This window comes from Sus scrofa, chromosome 3, assembly GCF_000003025.6.
Source record: "Sus scrofa isolate TJ Tabasco breed Duroc chromosome 3, Sscrofa11.1, whole genome shotgun sequence".
Taxonomy (NCBI): domain Eukaryota; kingdom Metazoa; phylum Chordata; class Mammalia; order Artiodactyla; family Suidae; genus Sus; species Sus scrofa.
In genome coordinates, this window is record NC_010445.4 from 120,176,562 (window position 1) to 120,199,300 (window position 22,739).

The 22,739-nt window shown below is 49.6% G+C and overlaps 1 protein-coding gene across 1 annotated transcript in view; it reads right to left on the reverse strand.

Annotated features, from left to right (window-relative positions):
* VSNL1 (visinin like 1) overlaps positions 1,336 to 22,739 on the reverse strand; it is a 110,261-nt gene continuing 88,857 nt past the window's right edge. The window contains exons 3-4 of the mRNA XM_021087821.1: positions 6,995 to 7,210; positions 1,336 to 2,311 (exon numbers count right to left, since the gene is read on the reverse strand). Coding sequence (XP_020943480.1) covers positions 2,114 to 2,311; positions 6,995 to 7,210 — 414 coding nt within the window. The 3' untranslated portion in view covers positions 1,336 to 2,113. The remainder of the gene's footprint in view (positions 2,312 to 6,994; positions 7,211 to 22,739) is intronic.

Sequence of the window (22,739 nt, forward strand, 5' to 3'; positions counted from 1 at the left end):
ACCATACTGCCGGACTGGCCTCAGGATCCTGCACCATCTACACCAGCAAGCAGTGAGGATTAAAACAAGAAGATAACAAGGTGTTCACTTGTTGGCCCGATTTCGAAATTTTATTTATAAAAAGAACCATGATCCTGCTGGAAGGTTGGTTTTTCTTAAGTGCCCCAAATGCCAACGTGGCTCATTTCCTTCACTTGGGTCTTACATCAGTGTCACCTAACCAGCCTGTAGCCACTGCTGCATCCCATCAGTCTCCATCCCTCTTTGCTTGCTGTGGTTTTCTTCATCGTTCTCACAATTAGACGTGTGTGTGTGTGTGTGTTTATCGTTTGTCTCCCACCATAAGAATGGTGCTGGGACCGTACTAGGTGATCCGTGATGTTTTGCTATGGGTGCATATGGGACAATTTGCTATGGGAGCATATGGGAATGTACTAGGTGATCAAAGACATTTTGCTATGGGTACATCTTCACCAAGGGCCTTTCTAAGCCCCCCGCTCCCCAGCTCCTCACCCCACCCCAGCCTCACTTAGTCAGAGGAGTCTGAACGGCCCCATCCCTCCCTGGCTCCACTTTGGACTCACCAAGCACAGGGGTTAAGGGCACCAGGACATCCTATTAGCACCCGGGGATGTTCTCTCTGGGGCAAAATTTGGTTCTCTCAGGGTTTCAGGCACTGTTGGTGTCCTATAGGAGGAAATTTGCTCGATCCCACCTCTTGTTGAATGGATGAGTGGAAGCATCAGGCCCTGTCCTCTGGTTTCATTTCATGATCCTAAGACAGACAAAGGGAGAGTATTTAGGGGAAAAAAAAAAAAGGGCGCGCCATAAAAGTGAATGCTTCAGCGCTGTACTGTCGGATATGGTAACTCCTAGCTACACGTGGCAAATGAAATTTAAATTAATTGAAATAAAATGAAAAAATGCAGTTCATCGGTCACACTAGCTGAACTCAAAGTGTTCGACAGCCACACGTGACCAGGCAGGTTACAGATGTTTCCGTCATCCCAGAAAATTCTGCTGGACAGCGCAGTAGAAACACACCAGATCCATCCAGGTTTGTTCTGAAAATGCAAACCCACCTTTAGAGTTCTTGATGGACTCTCTCTGCCTCCCTGCCTCAAGCTTAAAACAGGATTTTGTTCCATCGTGAAAACAACAGGGACACTTCTGATTTGGAAAGACGGAGGGCCTCTTTCCTACTGGCTTCTTTCAAGGACGCTTCTCAGCCTGCTCTGCACCCTCCCCACAGTGCGTAGAATATGACGCACCACAGTCAACACTAGCGAGCATTTTTTGAGAATGAGCAAGTTTTACATTTCACTTAAACTTTACGTCAAATGTTATAAATTTATTTGGGACATCTATTGCCACTTCTTTGGAAGCCTTTGAAAATTCAAGCAGAAATCAATACACATCCATCTTTTTTTTTTTTACTTTCAATAAATAATATCTTTGTGTATATGTATATATAGATAGATATGCTTAATTAATGAGTCATTTAGCAGGGTTTTTAAGTTTTACACTACATTAATTCCAACACAGCTCTTTCCAGATTGATAGGATGCAAATGAGGTAAGAATTAAGGCAAACCTAAAAGGCATGCAAATGTTGTACATTTCTATTCACTGGGAATACAAGCTCTTGTGTGGGGACCACACCAAGGAGCCAAGGGCCGCTCTGTGTGTGTGTCCAGTACTATTTTACAGGAGATGGTGACACAGCTTCTAATTCAGTTACATTACTGTGGGGGAATCTCAGTGCTACTAACACCATGTAATCAAGGAGACACGAGCATTAGCAAAACATAAACAAGAAATCATATAACTCTTTGCAGCACATTTCTGCCCAGGCTTTGGAGGAGGAAGGTTTTTTGTTTTTTGTTTTTTATGAAATGATATTACACATATCACATTGTGGCTGGTTTGTTTTATAATATATGCTTTTTAAAATTCATTAGCAAATGACATTCTCATGCACACAAGTGTTTCAAACACAAGAAGCAAGTCCATTTATAGGTAGTCCAAGCAATAGTGTGTGTGTGTGTGTGTGAATAGCTGCAGACTGAATGGAACATTGAGACTTTTGTGCAGTCCGTAACGTTGACCCTCGCTCATTTCTGAATGTCGCACTGCAGAAGTAATACGATGGAAGGGTCGCTCTTCGCAGCTTCTTTGAATTCATCCAGGGTGATCTGGTCGTCTTTGTTCTTATCCATCTTGCTGAAAATCTTGTCTACTCGCTGCTCGGGCGTGAGGCCATCCTCATTCATTTTCATCATGATCACGGTGCCCACCATTTTGTAGATGGCCTGGGAGAACAAGCAACAGACCGTAAGTCCTCCTCTGATCGGTAGCGGATTTCAGCGGACGTCAAAGGACTCCTGAGATGGTTTTAAGTAAGAGAGAGATGCAACCAAGTTTGTGTCTCAAGACCAACTGGATAGAGAAGTTTGTGTGACTCCTGGGGTTTCTGGCCAGAGGAAGTGAGTAGCAAGAGTCGTGGTGAGACCAAGAATCATGGGTTAGGGACGGGTTCAGGGAGGAAAATGGCCAGTTTAGGTATAAACAGTCTGAGTTTGAGGTCCGGTAATAGTCAACAAGCACCACTCCTTGGAGCTTTAGGAAAAGATGAAGTGTGGTCCCAAAGGATAAGAGACTTACAATCCGTCAAGAAAGCAAGTAGAAATTATCCCCGAAAGAAGTTAGTTTACAGTGAGCATAAGCTGTGTCAGGGACTCTGTTGGTAAATTAAAGAACAGAGTGGGACGCTCCTGTGGCCCGGTTCAATTAATTCTGCATAGGTAATTCTCAACATGGGAATGAAAGGTAAAATAGGTTTCTTTCTTAGCAAAGTGTCTTAGAAAATATACACAAAGACTTGGAGGTGAACATTCATAGCAGCGTTATTAATAACAGCCCCCAAGTGAAAACAGCGCAAATGCTCATCAAGATATGATGTATCTGGGGAGTTCCGGTTATGGCTCAGCGGTAATGAACCTGACTAGGATCCATGAGGACGCAGGTTTGATCCCTGGCCTCACTCAGTGGGTTAAGGATCCAGCGTTGCCGTGAGCTGTGCTGTAGGTCACAGACATGACTCAGATCCTGTGTGGCTGTAGCTGTGGCTGAGGCAAAGGCCAGAAGCTGAAGCTTCTATTTGACTCCTAGCCTGGGAACTTCCATGTGCCATGGGTGCAGCCCTAAAAAGCAAAAACAAACAAACAAACAAAAAAGGCCAAACATATACTGTATGATTTCATCTATGAAATGTCCAGGAAGATAGATCCATCGAGGCAAAGCAGAAGGATAGTTTCTGGAGCCCAGGGGTATGAGTGGGCATGCAGAATCTAATCGGGGAAAATTTAAATGTTCTATACTTGGATTATGATGATGGATGCTCACTTTGGTAAGTTTACTGAGAATCATTGAATTGTATAGCTGAAATGGGTAAATTTATGGTCTGTTAATTACAACTCAATAAAGTTTTGAAGAATACCCATCAGAAAGAGTAAAGTACTAACAAGTGTTTCACTGAACAAGTAAATGTCTATTGAGATAAAACATTTTGTTTGCTCACTTTTATAACTAGGTTCTAGTGTTGATTTATGGTGGGAAAAAATTTACAAAATTTGACTTTATTAGAAGCAGACTGTTGGAGTTCCCGCTGTGGTTCAATGGGTTAAGAACTTGATGCAGTGTCTATGAGGATGCAGGTTTGATCCCTGGCCTTGCTCAGTGGGTTAAGTATCTGGCATTGCCACAAGCTGTGGTGTAGGTCGCAGATAGAGCTTGGATCCACTGTTGCTGTGGCTGTGGCATAGGCCGGGAGCTGCAGCTCTGATTCAAACCCTAGCCTAGGAACTTCCATGGGCCAAAGGTATGGCTTTAAAAACAAAAGAAAAGAAAACGAACAAATAAGTAATAGAGGAAGCAGATTATTATTATTATTATTATTATTATTATTATTATTATTTTTTAGGGTCGCACTAGCAGCATATGGAGGTTGAATCGGAGCTGTAGCTGCTGGCCTACACTGCAGCCACAGCAATGCGGGATCCAAGCTCCCTCTGCGACCTACACCACAGCTTGCGGAAATACCGGATCCTTAACCCACTGAGCAAGGCCAGGGATCAAGCCTGTATCCTCGTGGATGCTAATTAGATTCATTTCCACTGAGCCACGATGGGAACCCCAAGAAGAAGATTATTGACATTTCATTTGATGAACAGTTGGTAGAGGGGGTCCAGATTAGCGAGAACTGAGTGGTGAAGGAGGGAAAAGCAGACACGCCTGGATTTTAAAGACAGAGGGGGCATCCACCATAAGCTGCCACTCTTACCCTGTCCTTCAAGGGCTGAAATGAACAAGGCTTAAAAGAGGCAACAGGCAGGAAGAGAAGTGCCCTATGGATGAGGTCACAGCAGAAAGAAGTGCAGACACACAAAGTCCACCCCGGGCCTCGTCTAACAACTCTGAACATGGCCGTGTCCATTAACCGTCTCTAAGATGTAGCCTGGCAGGCTGACCATGAACATGACCCCCAGGGAAGCATGTTCCAGATACAGACCCTCACACTTCACACCAACGTAGGCCGAGGTCATGTCAGACTCGGAACTAAATAGGAACGTGCTCCCCCACGAAGGAGGCCCTGGAGACTCGCGTTTCATGGGACACGCCCGGGGGCATCAAAATGTTTAGCACTGTCTTCTCTGAAAATAGGATATGCTGTCGCCTGTGCTTTTCTAGGAGGAAATAATTGTCTGAAGTACCCTCTCATTCAACCAGAACTTGTGGACCTGCTAGGCCTGTGCACAACACCTCAGGGCAGACGCACTGTCCTGCATGGGGTTACGTGGCCCTTGCTCTTCTGTCCTCTCCTGACCCTCCCCGTCACAGCACCTGCCTCTCTCTGTTCTCAGGTGCCCTTGTGTGGACGCAGGCCGTCAGGCCAGTGAGCTCCTCTAGGGCCGGCACTTGCTGCTTTTCACATCTGTCTCTGCCCCACCTGCAAGGAGGCTGGCTGGTGCCTGCAAAGGCTGACCCCAGGCTACGGGGAGCCCGAGAGGGCGGTGGAGAACTCTGGGGTGAGGTGGGCCAAGACGGCTTTCAGGACAGGTTGAGATAAATTGGACTTAAGGGTGAGACGGTTCCGATGAGTCCAGAACCCTGAAGGACATCCCAAGGTGACAAGCACAGTAGGCACAAAAGTGGCCAGCAGTGCGTGAGGGGTCCCACATAGACAGCGAGGCTGGGGCAGAGGGGACCAGCTGTCAGAGATTCGTGTATCCGGGTCCGGCACCGAAAAAGTGCTCTGTAAAGATTTGATAAATGAGGAGCAGCTCCTGAAGCACAGGGATGCTCTAAGACTGCATCACTTATTGATCGGCTGGGTCCTGAGATGGTGGCTCAGCCAAGGGGAAGCTGGAGGCAGGAGAGGGTGCCAGGGCGCAGGTGCAAAGGGCCGGAAGCTGGTGGAAATCCTGGAGCTGGAGGCAGGGAGCCACACACACAGAAGACACATGAAGGGGGACATGGCTGATGAGAAGGAAGGAAGCTGAGAGTTGAGGCAGATGGTATTTCCAAGGCAGACAGGGCCTCGAGAGTTAGCTGCCCTTCTCTGAGCATTTCCTATGTCAAGAAGTGTGCTAGGTGCTTTGCACAGCCTCTCCCCCAGTCCTTACACTAGACTCGGAGGGCAGGTTTTAACATCCTTATTTTCTTTCACGAAGACATTGAGGTTTTGCTGCTCAAAGGCCCACAGCCAGGAAGCAGCAATGCCAGGTGTGACTCCTCAAGCTGCCCTCGCTGCTGTTAGATCTTCCGCTTCTCCTGGGAAGGCATGTGGGTACTAACGGGAGAGAATGGACTAAGGATGCTGAGAGAGGGAAGGCAGGGCTCCAGAGGACACGGCGGGAGCTCACTGCACTGGAAGCAGCTGTAGTGGGAGGACAGCGAGTGCAGCATGGTGGGCATCTGGGGGTTTGGGCTACTGTCTCTTGCCAACATCCCCTAGTTTTCATCCGGGGATTGACCCTCCCTGAATCTCAGCCCTCTGTGGATGAGGCTGCACCCCAGCTCCAGGGAGGACCCCTTGCCTCTTGCCTGTGGTCACATGGGCTGGTGCAGAGATGGGCACACTTGCCAAGAAAAGACACTGACTCATTCATCAGCAGTTAAGTGCCCGCCAGCCTCCAGGACTGTTCTGGGTTCTAGGGATACAGTGGTGAGGGAGCAGAGCCCTCTCTTAGAGCTTGTGTTTTGTTACATAAGGTTATGTGGGGCGGTGCTAAATGCTGTGACAACATGCAGGAAAGGGGTTAGGCAGCAGGGGGTGGGGGCGGGGCTCTATTGGGGGCAGGGAGCACAGGAAGGCAGGCTGCTGGGGGCGAGGTGAGGTCATAGCTCTGAGGTGAGGGGGTCAGGGAGGGGTTCTGGGCAGAGGGAGAGGACATCGAGCCCCTGAAGGGAGGCTGTGTGTTCTAGGAAAGCCGGGAGGTCCAGGTATCTCGAGGGCGGTATGCAGGGAGGAGCGTGGAAGACAGGTCAGAGCAGCGGGCAGGGGGTCCTGGGATGTTTGCACAGACAGCTGACAACGATGCCTGTTCCTGTGGAGTGATGGGGACCTGGGAGCCATGGGCAGCATCTTGTGCCCCCCATGGTGGAGGGGGCTGGTTTGAGGAAGAGGCTGGGGTCCCGCAGAGCAGAGTGAAACCAAGGGCCAGAGAAGCCGGATCCTGATACCACCCCTTTCACCCACTAGCTTATGTTTGTGGCACATCTCACAGGGCAAGTGAGAGTGGCTGACGGACAGTCAGCTTTGGACCTCTGACAGCTTGGACCTGTGACATTTCTCAGTGCTGCGCTGGAGCCAGGCACAGAGAATACAAAGCCTGGCAGGGCTCCTGCTGGGGATGGGGGAGGTGGGGGCATCTTCCCGGGGCTGCCCTCCTGCCCGCAGCCCAGGTGGGGACCACGCCCTGGGGCCGCCTCACCTCGATGATCTCCAGCATCTCCACCCGCGTGATCTTGCCGTCACCGTCCAGGTCGTACATGTTGAAGGCCCAGTTCAGCTTCTGCTCAAAGCTGCCCCTGGAGGTGATGGACAGGGCGCAGATGAACTCTCGGAAGTCGATGGTGCCGTCCCCGTTCTTGTCAAAGGTTCGGAAGGCATGCTGGGCAAACTTGGAGGCATCTCCATACGGGAAGAACTACAAAGCAGAGCACACAGGGTCACCGTCAGAGGTTGGAGGGGACGGATCACGGGGCCCAGAGTGAAGGGCCACCGTGCGCTTCTGGCTCACAGCCCCGGGCGCTCTCCCAGGCCGCGGCATGAGGGTGACAGGCTGGCCCGCCTGGATGGTGGTTTGGGCCAAGGGCAGGCCAGTGGAGCACTTCCAGAGTGTCCTTACTCCCAGGCCCCTCACTGCTTCCTCTGGGTGAGGCTGGGGACCCTCAGCTTCTGCGTCGGCAGGGCCTAGATTGGGGCAACTAAGACTCCTTAACCGAGGCTGCCCTGGTCACTTTCCTCGAGGACTGGGATGGAGGCAGCAGCCAACTTCTCTCCCCACGTCCTCTGAGTGAGACCATCTAGGCCTTTCTGCCAGAGGCTCCCCAGCCCTTTCGCCCCCCAGCCCGCAGCCCTTGCCCTGGGCGGGGTGCCAGTGTTTGACTTCTTTCTGCAGGAACTTTTCTTTTGCAGCCCCTTTAAAACCCACTCAAAATACAACATGACTGGGCTTCTTTTTGAGAGACATAAGGAGCTGTCTTCTCGGAGCCCATGGGGTGTGGTGGGAGACAGAGGATGGACACAGGCGCAGAGGAGGTAAGACGGCAGGGAACGAGGCAGTGGCCTCGCCCTGGACACGCGTCTGGGCGTGTCCCAAAGAGCAGGGAGTTCTGATACTTGACGCTCTGCCCCCAAAGCTAAAGGACAGTCTCCAGGTGAGCCACAGGACGCAAAGCAAACGAACCTCACACCTGCCCTCCAAGCAAAAGCAAACCACGGGATGTTTTAAAGTAGAGAAGGTCCGTGTGTGTTTCTGGATGAAGAAATCCAGCAAATCCAAAATCCAGAGCAGAGCCCTGTGGATATAGCCGGATTCCTGTTCCTGCGTGGGTTTTGGCATTTGCCAAGAGGTTTGGGCATGTGGATGGCCGGGGTCATGCCCCCCGCCCCCCAGGCTGTCTCCCCTCTCTCAGTGAGCACCCTGACCTGGGACCTGCTGAGCCCTGCCATCCGCTCCTCCTACCCAGAGAAGCACATTGGACAGTAGAAAATTTCCCTCCAGAAACAAAATAAGCATTTTATGTAAAGATCTAACAGAGGAGGCTCAGGGTCAAGGCAAGCGTTCCAAGGGCAGGAGCTGCCCTAGGCTTGTACTTCAGCAGCTCCCACTTCTGGATGCCAGGGTCTGTCCTGGTTGCTCTTGCTGCGTAAGAACCCCTCCCCCCCAACGGAGTGGCTTAAAAATGGCAACAATCATTTTATTAGCCTCAGAAAGTAAAAAGTTGACAACCTCTTCTTTTCTAATCAAACAACACTCTGTATGAACTTCTTCGCAGAACAGATACTGACTCACAGACTTCGAAAAACTTACGGTCTCCAAAGGAGACAGTTTGGGGGGTAGGGGGATGCGCTGAGGTTGTGGGATGGAAATCCTATAAAATTGGATTGTGATGATCATTGTACAACTACAAATGTAATAAATTCATCGAGTAATAAAAAACAAAACAAAAACAACAACATTCTGTGGCTGCGAAGGGCAAGTTTCTTCTTTGCTGCTTCACTGTCTAAGCACATCATTCATTTTTGCTACCCTTCATTTTTCATTATTCATCGGCATCCACGGAGGCCTTTTTCTCCTCAGGCCCCGTCTTAGGTGCTCAGAGTCCCTGGGTACTGGGGCCAACGTGAAATGACCGGTGGTCCTGGAGTCTGACAGGAGCTACGACAGAGCAGCGGGCCAAGGGTCCCCTAAGCTCAGGCCTGGGCTGTTGCTTTCGAGGAGGCAGGTTATGGGGAGAAAAGGCTTCCTTCCTCTTTCACCTGCTTGGCACGTTTCCCCTGCAAACCTCCCCCCCACACCCCACCCACAAGTGCCACTTTTGGGCTTGGGCACTTGAGAACAGGCTGCCAGGCGGTGAGCTTTTAACTGAGTGATTTTGAACCTGAAGATTTCTAAGCAGGTACCTTTGATCCTCACGTGCTCTGAACTGTTTTTCACGCACAACACCGATGGGGGTTTTTGGTTTGTTTTTGTTTTGTTTTTTTCACCTCACAACCACAAATTCTCCAACTGGCTGGACACCAGTTGTCCTACCATCCAATTTAATTCGGACCCAGAGGTGAAGGGTCAGTCCCATAAGACTACCCCCGACCTGAGATGCCAGTCACAAGTCCCAGGTCCCTGCCTGTACCTCTGAGACTGGTTATAACGTCGGAGAGTTCCCACAATCCCCTCCTCAGGCTGGATAATCTGCTGGAACAACTCACAGAATTCAGGAAGACACTTTCTTTACTATTGACCAGTTTGTTATAAAGGATACCACCCAACCGAAGGGATGCATAGCGCAAGGTACGGGGATGCGGGGTGCACGGTGCTTCCATGCCCTCTCTGGGGACACCACCCTCCCAGCACCCCGATGTGTTCCCCAGCCTGGAAGAACCCTGAGCCCTGTAGTTTAAGAGTTCTTATAGCCTTTCCATTATGTAGACATGACTGATGAAGTCATTGGCCATTGGTAACCAAATTCAATCTCCAGACCCTCCCCCTCCTTGAAGGTCTGGGTTGAGGCTGAAAGTTCCAACTCTCTGATCTGACATCCTCTTTCTGGGACCAGCCCCCCAAACCCTGCCCCAATCCTGGCGCTATAGGGGCTCCCAGCCAACAGTTATTTCATTGACATGCAAAAGACACTGTTATCACTCCAGAGATGCCAAGAGTCTTAGAAGCTTTCCTGGCAGGAATGGAGGCTAAGACCAAATATGTATTTCTATTTTTTTTTTTGACCCCTTCCCCCGCCTCCGCTTTTTTTAGCGCTGCTCCTGGGGCATATGGACGTTCCCAGGCTAGGGGTCAAATTGGAGCTATAGCTGCCGGCCTACGCCAGAGTCACAGCAACACAGGATCCACTGAGTCATGTCTGTGACCTACACCACAGCTCACGGCATCCTTAAACCACTGATTGAGGCCAGGGATCAAACCCGTATCCTCATGGATACTACTCAGGTTCATTACCACTGAGCCACGATGGGAACTCCCTAAATATGTATTTCTTATTCTATCACAATATTATATGTGTCTGTGCACGAGGGGTTGTCCTCTCTCTCTGGGGGCGGTGTGTGGGGGTGCTGTTTGCTGAGGTGCCAGCTGCCTGCTGTTCAGGGGTCTTGGGCAGAGCTGGTAACTGTGAACCAGCCTAAGAACAGAGTGAGCCCCCTGGTGGATTCCCAAGTCTCCTTCAGGCTGTTTACCTACCAGCCTTTCCATAAGCAGTGACACGAGCCCACTGGGTATTATTTTTCTCCATCCGTGTAGATTTCTGGTGGTGCAATGCTTTACCTATCTTATATCTCACAACATAAAGGTAAGGGCTATCTGACAGTTTTGTCTATAAAGAGCAGGGCACCTTAGGTCAGGATATTAGACATTAATATAGATCTGGAAATCGTTGAGGAAAAAAATCGATTGTAAGTTTTGAGTTTTAAAGTTACATGTGCCTCGCAGAAGGTCTGTTTACCGACTTTTATGGCCAATGTGTTTACTTTGGAAGAACTGAGTCTGTGATCAAGAGCCCATAGATAGCCGGAGGGGTTGCTTCCTTTGGAAAATTCCTCCTGTCGGTTTCTGAGTATTTCAGGTTTTTTTTTCTAATCAGAGAAATGACCCTTCTTTTGATGAAATAACTCAACTTTGGATGGATCATCACTGAAAAATGAAACCACACTTCCTTCAGTCTCTTTAGGAAGCAATCAGGTCTTGAACTTATAGTTACTTCTCTTTGAGGAAAACAGTACTTGAGAAGTACAAGTATTGTTGGTGTCATGTTGCTTCAGGGGTGTTTTATTTTAATTTTTTAATTTATTTTAATTTTCAAAATTAAAAAAAAAATTATTTTATGGCTGCACTCACAGCGTATGAAAACTCCCGGGGCAGGGATTTGATCTGAGCCACAGTTGTGACCTGTGCCACAGCTATAGCAATGCCACATCCTTTTAAGTCAGTGCACCTGGCCAGGGATCGAACTCACATCTTCCAGCCACCTGGACTGTTGCAGTTTGATTCTTCTTCTTTTTTTTTTTTTTTGTCTTTTTGGCATTTCTTGGGCCGCTCCTGCGGCATATGGAGGTTCCCAGGCTAGGGGTCCAATCGGAGCTGTAGCCACCAGCCTACGCCAGAGCCCCAGCAATGCAGGATCTGAGCCATGTCTGCAACCTACAGCACAGCTCACGGCAACGCCGGATCGTTAACCCACTGAGCAAGGGCAGGGACCGAACCTGCAACCTCATGGTTCCTAGTCAGATTCGTTAACCACTGCGCCACGACGGGAACTCCTGTTACAGTCTGATTCTTAACCCACTGTGCCACAGTGGGAACTCCTAGTTTTATTTTAAAAATTCAATGTCTTTTCCTTCAACTCCTGCATTAAATATTGATGTGGAAACAATTTTCGGTGGTATTAATAACCTAAATCTCTTAATATAACAGAAAAAAAGATCTCTAAGGTTGAAATGTTTCATATATATAATTATATATATTTCACTTAAGTCTTCATAGTTCAGGCTGCTGTAACGAACTCTCACAGACTGGGTAGCTAATAAGCCAACAGACATTTATTTCTCATAGTTCTGGCAGCTGAAGTTCAAGATCAGGCTCCTGGTGAGGGCTCTCTTTTGCGCTGCGAATTGCTGACTTCTCACATTGTCCTCACGGGGCGGAAGGGGCAAGGGGACTCTGTGGGGTTTCTTTTATAAGGGCACTATTCCCCCCCAAAAAAAATATAAAAAAAGGAGTTCCCGGAGTTCCCGTCGAGGCTCAGCAGAAACGAATCTGACTAGCATCCATGAGGACACAGGCTTGATCCCTGGCCTCGCTCAGTGGGTTAAGGATCCTGTGTTCCTGTGAGCTGTGGTGTAGGTCGCAGACACAGTTCGGATCTGGTGTGGCTGTGGCTGTGGTGTATGCAGGTGGCTACAGCTCCGATTCGACCCCTAGCCTGGGAACCTCCATATGCCGTGGGTGTGGCCCTAAAAAAAGACAAAAAAACAAAAACCAAAAAAACACAGCCATATAAGGGCACCAATCTTATTCAGGAGGGCTCCACTATCATCATCTAAGCACCTACCTCCTAATACCATCATTCTGGGTATTAAGTTTCAACATATGAATTTTGGGGACACACAAACATCCAGCTCATAGAAATCAGTTTGAAAGAAAATAAATTTAGTTATGAAGTTTCAGGAACTGTATTAGCTAATCTAACATAGCCAACTGTCAATAAATTTCCAGCCTTTCTTTTATGCCTATGTACACACGCACACACGCACACACACATGCACACATACAGTTTTTCTACTTTTAGTCAAAAATTTTAAAGCAAATGTATCCTGTATTTCCATTAAAAGTAAAAACAAAACAAAAACAAAAACAACCTCATCTGGGAAGCAACTGCAGATGGTCAATTACTGCCCAGCCAGGAATCCTTCGGACCCCAGAAGCTGTGCGCTGTGGTTCCTAGAGGCATCCTTTGGGGTTTGGCACCGGCGGGGCAGCTGGCCCCCCTGAGGGTGCCTGAGAGACGGCTCCTCTTTGAAGAGCAGAGTTTGGAGGTGGAGCAAAGTTTGCCCCAGGTTCTGGCCAGCTTAACTCTGGGGGTGCCGGTGAGTGGGCTCGTCCCCCGGCTCCTGAGCCCGGGATGATAGCTGACCAAGCCCGGGGCCTGGAGGCAGCTTCTCAGGCTTTTCTACAGCCTGCTTTCTCAGGTCCTGTCCTTGCCCCTGTGCTGCCCACAGCCCTTTTGCTCGGACACCTGGGGGCTCAGAGCCTAGCAGGTTGGCAGAAGGTGGGGCCAGGAAGAGACTTCTGGCCCTGCTGATGAGACCCTGACCTCAAGGCCACATGGTGATCTGTCCCCATCCTACCACAGGGACAATCCTGTGCTCCAGATATGCGCTGAGGAAATGGGTTCTAAAGGCTGCCGGCCTCGGACCCAGCTACCAAGGGCAGCATGATGTCTGTAGGAAAATGCCACCTTGATGCCGAAAACCAATTCACAGGTGAGCTGCAAGGGCCAGCCCTATTTCTAACTTGGGGCAGGATCACCCGTTTGCTGAAGCCAGATGCAATTACCTGCCAATCCGTAAGTGCCCCCTGGTTTCCTGCCTCTGTCTGCCCTTTGTCTGTGGGACCCTGGCCTACTGCTCAGTTCTACCTCCTATTGTTTGAAGTACAGCCGGCTGCCACCTCCTCCGAGGCCCCTTCTCTGCAAACACATGCTGCTGTCACCCTTCTCTCCTTGGACTGGTCAGCCCTGCGCATGCAGCGTCACTCTGCCCTGTGCCCCCTGCACTATCTTTGTTGACCAAGTGAGGGAGCCTTTGTTTGCAGGAAGCCTGCAGTGGGAGGCGCCTCTGAGGATGAGCACCTCAGAAATGAGGACAAAGAAGTTGAGAAAAGGCCAGTCCCCTGAGGCTTCCCGGTTCTGCTGAGCTCAAGCCAAGACCAGTAGAGAACAAGGAACATACAGCCCTCCTGTGCCATCCCAAGAGAGGAGAGGGAGCTGTGCTTTCTAGACAGGCCCCAGGGACAGGGCTTCTCAGCAGATTTGCAGGTGGTGGAGGGTCTGGCGTGGCAGAGAGCTGGCACGTATGCCCGTCTGTCCTGCTGACTGACCAGGGCGCACTTGCCCTGTGGCAGTCCCTGGTCTGATTTCTGGAAGTTTCTGAGATAATTCTTCTGGGCCATACATCTTTCTTTCCCGTGGACCTCCCCTCCCCAGGATGCGCGGAGATGAGGGCGGCCTGTGGTACCTGCCGTCTGTCGTGGGTGCTGCTGCAGAGCAAGGTTATACCCACGGCCTCCTCTTCCTGGAGAGGGGCTGGAGGGAGAGGATTGCCGGACCCTCCACTCAGACTCGGCAGAGCCCAGTCAGTGGGCACAGCCTGATCACGTGGGCCGTCTGCAGAGCTGGGTCACGGGCAAGCTCCCCGAGCCCACTTGGGCTCTGCTTAGGGGAGTGGGCTGAGCGCTCCCAGAGATGGCCTCAGTCAGTGGGTGCCTTCAGCCAGGGCCTGGTGGGTCAGGTCTCCCCCTGTTTCTCTCCACCTCCCAGCGCCTGTCCACTTTCCAGCGAGAGGATCCATGGAGGGCCCCCGCTTCTGTCTCCACCAGAGCCCCCAGCACTGTGCAGTGATTCTGGCCGGAGTCTCCTCCTCCTTTTGTCTCTGGTCTCCTCCAGGTTTGACACCCAGGCCACACCGTCCTTCCTGCAATGTGGCTCCGAAGGTTTCATTTCTCCTCACAGAAACACTCAGTGGAATCAAACCTAAGCTCCTTCGCTTGCCATTCAAGGGCTTCCAACTTGACGCGATATATGCCTTAAACACAATGTGTCCTGCTTCTCTCTGCTCTCAAGCGCGGCCCCCAGAGGCTCTGCTGGCACGTGCTCCACTTGAACTTCTTGCCCTTCGTGACGGCTCCTGCCTGCAGCCTGTCACTCTCATTCCTCTGCTTTGTGCCCCCTAAATCTCGGCTGTCTTCCCAGGTGTCACCAAACCCGCCCTCTGCTTTCACACTTCAAATGCCTTCTCTCTCTCATGCCACCTCGCCTTGGCCAATCAAGAAATCCCACCTTTTCTTTAGGTCCGGCTCAAATGCTCCCCCTTCATGCAACCTTCATGGCTGGACGGACTCTCTCCCTCTGCTTGGTTTGTGCATCACTGGTTTCTAGATGAATCTTTCCAAACCCTCTAGCCCGTGTCCCTCCCAGCCTGTGAGTTCTGCGAGGGCAGAGGCAGTTTGCTCCTCTGCTCCTCCCGGTTCTTTGCTTGGGGCCTTCCAAGGAGAAGGGCTGTGAATTCCTGGTGAGCACCGACTGGGTCCCTGGTCTCGTATTTATCCTTGTGTCTTCGTATTTGTGGTTGTGTCACTTCTTTTAGCAGCTCCTCTTCATCTGTGAAACAGGAATGCTGCCTTAAACTTAACACATTCATGTTTCCATGAGGGGAGAGAAGGGTTTTCACAACTGAATGGTAGTGAAAAACATTTTAAAAGTCCTCACTACAAATGTTAACTCTCCCATCCCCAGAATTCCCTAGTCCCCTTCACTGCTTTATTTCTCTCCAAAAAGCTGACTCTCATACACATATTTTAATTATTTATTCATTGTCCTTCTTCCTTCATGAGAAACATAAACTCCATGAGAACAGGAGTCTTGGCTGCTATGTTATTTTGTTCCCTGTTTAAACGACACATAGTAGGTGCTCAATCATTACTTAGTGAATGAAGGAGTGAATTAATTTCTTTTGCCCCTGCCCTGTGTTAGGGATGTACAAATCTGACTCCATATTGGATCTATTTCTTCTGCTTTAACCTTTGCATTCTGTTGCTTTTGCTACAAAGTCAATGTTGCCTTTAGCCTAAAATATATAGGATAGCCGCCCCCCCTTCTCAGGCCCTGACTTTTAAAGGTATAACACTTTTCCATTCTTCTAGAGATAAAAAGTTGCAAAACAGAGAATAATATTTGTCTTGGTGGTGTTTACAGGCACATCATGACCTGACTTACATGGACAGTGGCAAGAACAAAGGATTCCTACTCCAAGAAGAACCAACCACACCTCTTCCACTTTTACTATAAAAGAAGCCTGAATTCTAACCTGGAGAAGATGGTCCTCTGGGACCCTAGTCCCCCACCTTCTAGGTCAGCTGGCTTTCTGAATAAAGTCGCCATTCCTTGCCCCAGCAACTCTCAATTTATTGGCCTGTCATGTGGCCAGCAATACAAGCTTCGACTCAGTAACAGTCCTTCCTAATGACGGTTCTGCAGGGCTGTGATCAATTACACCTTCAGCATCTCTTAGACTCTTCAAGGCAACTCTAGAGGATGGTTTGGTTCTTCTTAACTTTTACTTGATTACAAGGAAGCAGGTTTTTAGGACAGAGGTTTAGCACCACCTGTCATTCTTATTTATTTAGGGGATTATTTATTTAATATTGATTACTGAACTGTGAATTCTCAGAGTACCAACCTATTTATTCATCATTTTCTTCATTCTGGGAATAAAACCAGAAAAAAGACAGAGCATTGAGGACAGCAGGGAAGTAACTCGTGGTTGGTTGACTCTGCAGATGTGGCCCTGTGGCTATGGAGGGTCAACTGTACTTGGCCAGTTTACATAAGGGATTTAAGCATCTTTGGATTTTGGTATTTACAGAGGCCCTGGAACCAATTCCCCATGGATACAGAGGGGCCACTGTATATGAAACATAAGGTAGAACCTTTGGGAAAAATTTTCATTCGCCTCATCATTTATGGGAACACTTTCATGATTTTCACGCAGCACTAGAGTGGGCTCACTTCTAGTACTTTTAACGTGTGTTATTTCATTTAATCTTTATAGTGAAACCTGCCATCATAAAGACCCTGTTGTGGACGAGGTAACAAGCTTAAAATGTCAAGGCCTTTGCCCAAGGTGCCTGGCTGGCTATGGGAGAGGCAGGACTTGAATGCAGATCTGTCTGGTCATTTCTGCTACATCTTTCTGTTTCCTTTAATCAAGTATTCACTAGGAAATACGCCTAAATCCACATCTGATGAAATGAACAAATTTGTCGCCTTATGTAATTCTTAGCTTCCATAGCCTAATACTCAAAATCCTTGGCTGTGTGTATTTATCGCCATCTCCTGGCAGAATGTATGTACTACATTAAAATTACTAAAATGCCACTGAGGGATATTTTTTATGATTCGTTCATTCTTTAACTCAACAAACAGTTATTGAGCAGTTACTATGGGTCAAGCACTGTGTTGGGTGCTGAATAAAATAAAAAAAAGATACAGAATATTAAGGATAGTGGGGGAAATAGATACTCATCAAACAACTACGTAAGTATAAAATTACACTGTTACAAGTGTGTAGAGCCACAAACCAAGTCACCGAGATGATCTTATGAGTCTGAAACTGAACAAATACTTAGTGCACAGATTCCCTCTCCCACCCTAAGATGCAGGCAGCTGACAATTCATTGCTCTTCCTCGCAGCTGAGGAAAGGACCCAGAATCTAGCTTTCTGGGATTTATACAAGCCTCGACTGTGACCAACTGTCCTCCACATCCTTACTCAGAACCGACCGATGTGCAGAAGAAAATCCCAGGAAATGCTTGAGAACTCTGTCTCTCCCCAGGGAGACAACAGAAGACTTTGCACAATTTAACCAGCCTGCTCCAGAGCCATAGCAGAGGTTTCCCTTACAGACGGTGGGCCAAGCCCCACATTTCCATCTTTTGAATCATCTATCCAGTTGTGAATATCAGAAGCTTGTTTCCCGAAGAGATAGCGAATGAGCCCAGACACCTCATGCTGAATATGCATCTGTACCCCCAGGACCCCCACTCCCAGTGCAGCAAGGAGTGCATTCAGCCATTAAGAAACGTCTTCAGAGTTCCCGTTGTGGCTCAGTGGGTTACGAAGCTGACAAAGTGTAGGTGAGGATGTGGGTTCCATCCCTGGCCTTGCTCTGTGGTTAAGGATCCGGTGTTGCTGCAAGCCGTAGTGTAGGTCGCAGATGTGGCTCGGATCCTGTGTGGCTGTGGCTGTGGTGTAGGCTGGCAGCTGCAGCTCCAATTCCACCTTCAGCCTGGGAACTTCCATATGCCACAGGTGTGGCCATAAAAAGAAAAAGAAAGAAAGGAAGAAAGAAAGAGCCTAAAAACACCGTGTTGGCCTCCCTCACTCCAGGCCTCTGCACCATCTTGCTGCCATCCCATCCTCCTAGAAGTTGTACTAAGTTCAGAGAAAACGTTATAACATTTCCCTCAATTTGATGGAGGATCCAGATCCCGTAGAAGTTCCCCACCTGACCTTCATGTGGGAGGAGGGTTTCACAAGCCGGGCCTTGGCCTTGGCCTTGGCCCACCGTGATGGCCGAAGGCAGATGCGCTGTGTCAGGAGGGAGGGGCAGAAAGACCTCGGAGCACATCTCTCTCCCGCTTCCGGCTGCTGCCAGGCAGCCTGCGACCTCAGAATAGATTTCTGCCCATTAGTTGGCCTGAAATAGAGCTCATGATGGGATCAAAGAACAGAAGAGTATTCTTGGACCGCTCTGCTGCTCACCATCAGGGAGAGGCTGCCATCCAACCCCTCCCAAGACAAGGTCCCTTTTAAAACGTCCTCACTCAGGTCAGTTCTGTTCTCCTTTGCTCTCAAATGTCAGAAGCCTACCTTGTCTGGTTTAGGAACCCACCCAAATGGAATCCCCTCCGCAAAGGTCGAGTTGTAAGAGGGCAGGACAAAGCTGACTCCATAACGCATCTGTTTCTTTAACCTCTCTATCCTATTGCTTTTGCTACAAGTTAATCACTAAGGGATCTTGCCTGTTACTTAAAGTATACAGAATGGCCCTGTTCTGGGAACCCTGCATCCTATGCCAGAGCTTAAGCTGAAATACCTCTGTTTAGCTCACGGGAAACATCCCGACCATCCTGGGCGTGGATGCTGGAAAGAAGAAATTTACACGACCCCTCCGGAGTCTGGCGGGAACCAGGAAATATTTGCAGCAACTTATTGTCACTTTCATTTTACCTCCTCGCCTCACCCTCTTTCTTCCATAAAAGAAACTAGCATTCAAACTGGGCAAGACGGTTCTTTGGGATGCTAGTCCACCATCTTCTCAGTCTGCCGGCTCTCCAAATAAAGTCACTATTCTTTGGCCCAAAACCTCATCTCTCAATTTACTGGCCTGTTGTGTGGTGAGCAGTATGAGCTTGGACTCAGTAACAGAGTCTTCTCTACGGCCCTCCTGAATATGGCTACTCTGCCTCCAAGGTCATCTCCCCTCACCTCTGCTGGACTTAGCCAGAGGCCTCCTCTGGGTGACCGACCTGGTTGAGAACCCCCTCTCCAGGCCCTGCTACTAGAACAGAAGTTCACGAGAGCCTATCAGGAAGCGAGGCCGTGGCAGGTCCTTCTCATGCGCCGCTTCAGCTGGTTCTTTAACACATTTAGGACTTGGGGGCCATCACTGCGCATGAAGTACCTGGCATAAGGTGGTCCCACGAAGGAAGATGAGCGGGCCGGGATCAGACCCAGCTCTGCCGGGGAACGATGCTGCCTCTCCTGCACCTGCCAAGTCTGCCCGGCCTTCAGCACCAACATGGAGCTCCATCCACCCCCTCTCCCAGGATCTGGAAAGGCATTATCCATCCCTCTGCTTCCTCCCCAGGGGCTCCTCCTACTTAGCACTATGCTCCCAGGAGCCTCAGTCCTGTCATCAAGGCTGCCTGGGCTGCTGCAGACCCACAGGGAGTGGGCACCCACTATTATGGACGAAAGGGGCAAACATCTGCCCTTCATGGGGGACCCCCCCCCGTCCATTCAGCAGGAAGGGCTGAGCCCAGGGCAGGCAGGTAGGATCTGGGGCTTCTAGCTCGGGGGCAGGTGCTGCGGTGGGGGGAGCGGTGCCAACCAAACCCCTGAGTCCGGGGACAGCAATCAGCCTCCCTCCGAGACCTTGGCTGTGGCCCTGCTGGTGCTGACACTCTGCCCTCCCCCCAGGGCTGCAGGAAAGTGATGTGCTTAAGAGAAGGCAGGACCCCCCCTCAGGCTCACAGGATGTAGAGGTGAGATGTGAAGCTAGTTCTGTCTCCTTCTGTGATGCTGGCTAAGTCAGTTAACCCATCCGAGCCTCAGTTTCCTCATCCACCAAATGGGGCAATAATAATTAATACATACTAGGTAGAACTATTAAGAGAAGTGCTAAGGTTAAAGAATATAGAGGACCTCGGAGGCTGCAAGGAGCTGGGCCCCTGGGGTTTGGAAGCTGCCTCTTCCCTTTCCTTTTCCCCTCAAGTGTGGCGAATGCATCCTGTCCCCTGATGCTCACAGACAGCACCTGGCTGAGCAGGGGCGTGTAGTGGGGTCTCAGCGCACATGCCCTGGGCTGCTGGCCAAGCTGGTGCCTTTGAAGACTGACTTGGTATTTGGTTTTGGCCTTAGTCTCACCATACCCGCCAGGCCTCACCAGTCCCGAGGGAAATGCACAGGCGAGCTTGCTCATGGCCATTCCCATAACCACCAAAAGCATCTAATTGCTCTCCGGACAAGGAACAAAATTATCCCTGAGGCTCCGTGTCCAGCTTCTGGTCCACTCCTCTGCCCTCTGGGCTTCTTTTATCACCTGAGACCTTGCTGGCCTTCTAGCCACAGTTGTGGGAACTTTGCCATGTTCTTTTGTCTGGAATGCTCCTTTTCTGCCCCAGCCCAGTTAATGCCTGTTCCTTCTTCAGACCTTGATTTAATCTTCATTTTTTCAGGAAAGCCCTCCATGAGCCGAGGTCAGAATACGCCTGCCCCCCACCCGCATTACACATATGCACGTCACCAAGTCTCATCCGTGGTAATATTTGTCAGAATTGTGAGGAAACATTCATAGGAGTTGTTGCATCAAGGGCTTGAATGGACTACAAGCGCCATGGAGGCTGGGAATGCCTGGTTTTGCCCACCCCTGTGATCCCTGATGCCAGGCACATGGGGGTGTCAGAAGAACAGGTGACTCAGCAGAGCAGGTCTTTTTTGAGCCTGGGGAGACAGCAGCAAACCCACCCAATGACCAGTGAAAGGGCTGAAATGTGTTCCGAAGGTTGTCTTAAGTCAGCTGTGCTAAAGAAGGCTCTCCATTTGGCCTTAAAACATGTCATCCCATTACTGCTTTGGCCGATGATTCACGAGGGTATGAATCACTGCAGAGAAGTACATGCACTTGGTCATGTGGATGGGAACGGGAGAGAGAGATTTCCCCTTAATTAGAAATGGTGAGTCCAAAAACCGTTCTCTGCCCAAGTGTTCATTCAACAGATACTCCCAGGAGCCCGGTTGGTGCCAGACTCTATACCGAGCTCTGTGTGGGCAGGAGCGCGGGTGAGAGGAGGCAACAGAGAATAAGAGCAAAATATAAGACCCGGTCCCTGCCTGCGGCAGATGGAACAGATCAAAGGTAGATGCAGCCCCAAATGTGAGCTGCCTTCCACACGTGGGCTCTCTGCAAGGAGGTTAAAGACACAGCTGCCTCCCGCCCCCGCCCCTGTCCCCCATGAGGTCACCCAGACCCTGAGGTCCCTTCTTGGAGCTGCCCCTTCAACTTACCCTCATGATCCCTCAGGGGTCTAGTCTTTATCATAAGACAACCACTATTAATTCACGGTTCTTCGTCTTTTTTTCTCTTCCGTTCTTTTTACCACCACACCTGTGGCACCTGCATATGGAAGTTCCCAGGCTAGGGGTTGAATTGGAGCTGCGGCTGCCAGCCTATGCCACAGCCACAGCAACACTGAATCACATCTGTGACCTATGCCGCAGCCTTCAGCAATTCTGGATCCTTAACTCACTTCGTGAGGCCAGGAATTGAACTGCCATCCTCACAGAGACTATGTCAGATTCCTAACCCGCTGAGCCACACCAGAGCTCCAACAGTCTGTTCCTTTTAAAGCCAAATTTTGTAGCTTTTTTTCCCCCACCATAAGTCTAACACTAAAATCTAGTCACAAAAGTGAGACTCTTGGGTTCTCAACCCACTGAGCCACAACGGGAACTCCTAACTCATCGTTCTTGTATAACTATATCTATTGGAGAAGAAAATTATTCTGGAACTAAATTTCTAGAGAAGGGAGTTTGCCCCTTGGGTTGGGGAGAGCAATTTTCATTTTTGTCCTAGGCCAGGTCCCTTATATGCAAATTCCCCAAGAGGCTTGTGAATTCCCAGAGAAGTTCTGTAACTTTCTTAGAGAAAATAAGACATAGGCAGTAGAAATCCAGACTCCTCACTAATTTTCAGGTCTCCCTCACTTTAGAAATCTCACCATGAGAAAAGCCAAAACTGCCTCTTCTTTAAGGGAAACACTGTGTTTTGCTCTTTATTGCATCCTCGCTGGTTTTAGATTAGGATCTGTTACACTGCAGCTGCTTTATAAATGCTCAGGGTGGGGCAAGGAAGCAACTCATTGCAGAGAAGCAGATGCTGGGCTGTGTCTAGAGGGGACTAAACACTAGCCATTCTGCCTCTTAGGACTTGCATTTCCCTGGATATGGGATAAATCAGATAAGCTTCAAAACTCCTTTTAGCCATCATGTTTTATTTATTTTTTCTGATTCTTGGAGTAAAATTGTTACAAAAAAAGAAAAATAAGAAGAAGGAGGAGGAGAGGGAGGGGGAGATGGAGGGGGGAGAGGAAGAGGAGGAGGAAGAAGAAGGAGAAGGACAATAAAGTGAGAGGGAGTTCCCGTCGTGGCGCAGTGGTTAACGAACCTGACTAGGAACCATGAGGTTGTGGGTTCGGTCCCTGCCCTTGCTCAGTGGGTTAACGATCCAGCGTTGCTGTGAGCTGTGGTGTTGGTTGCAGACGCGGCTCTGATCCCGCGTTGCTGTGGCTCTGGCGTAGGCTGGTGGCTACAGCTCCGATTGGACCCCTAGCCTGGGAACCTCCATATGCTGTGGGAGCGGCCCAAAGAAATAGCAAAAAAAA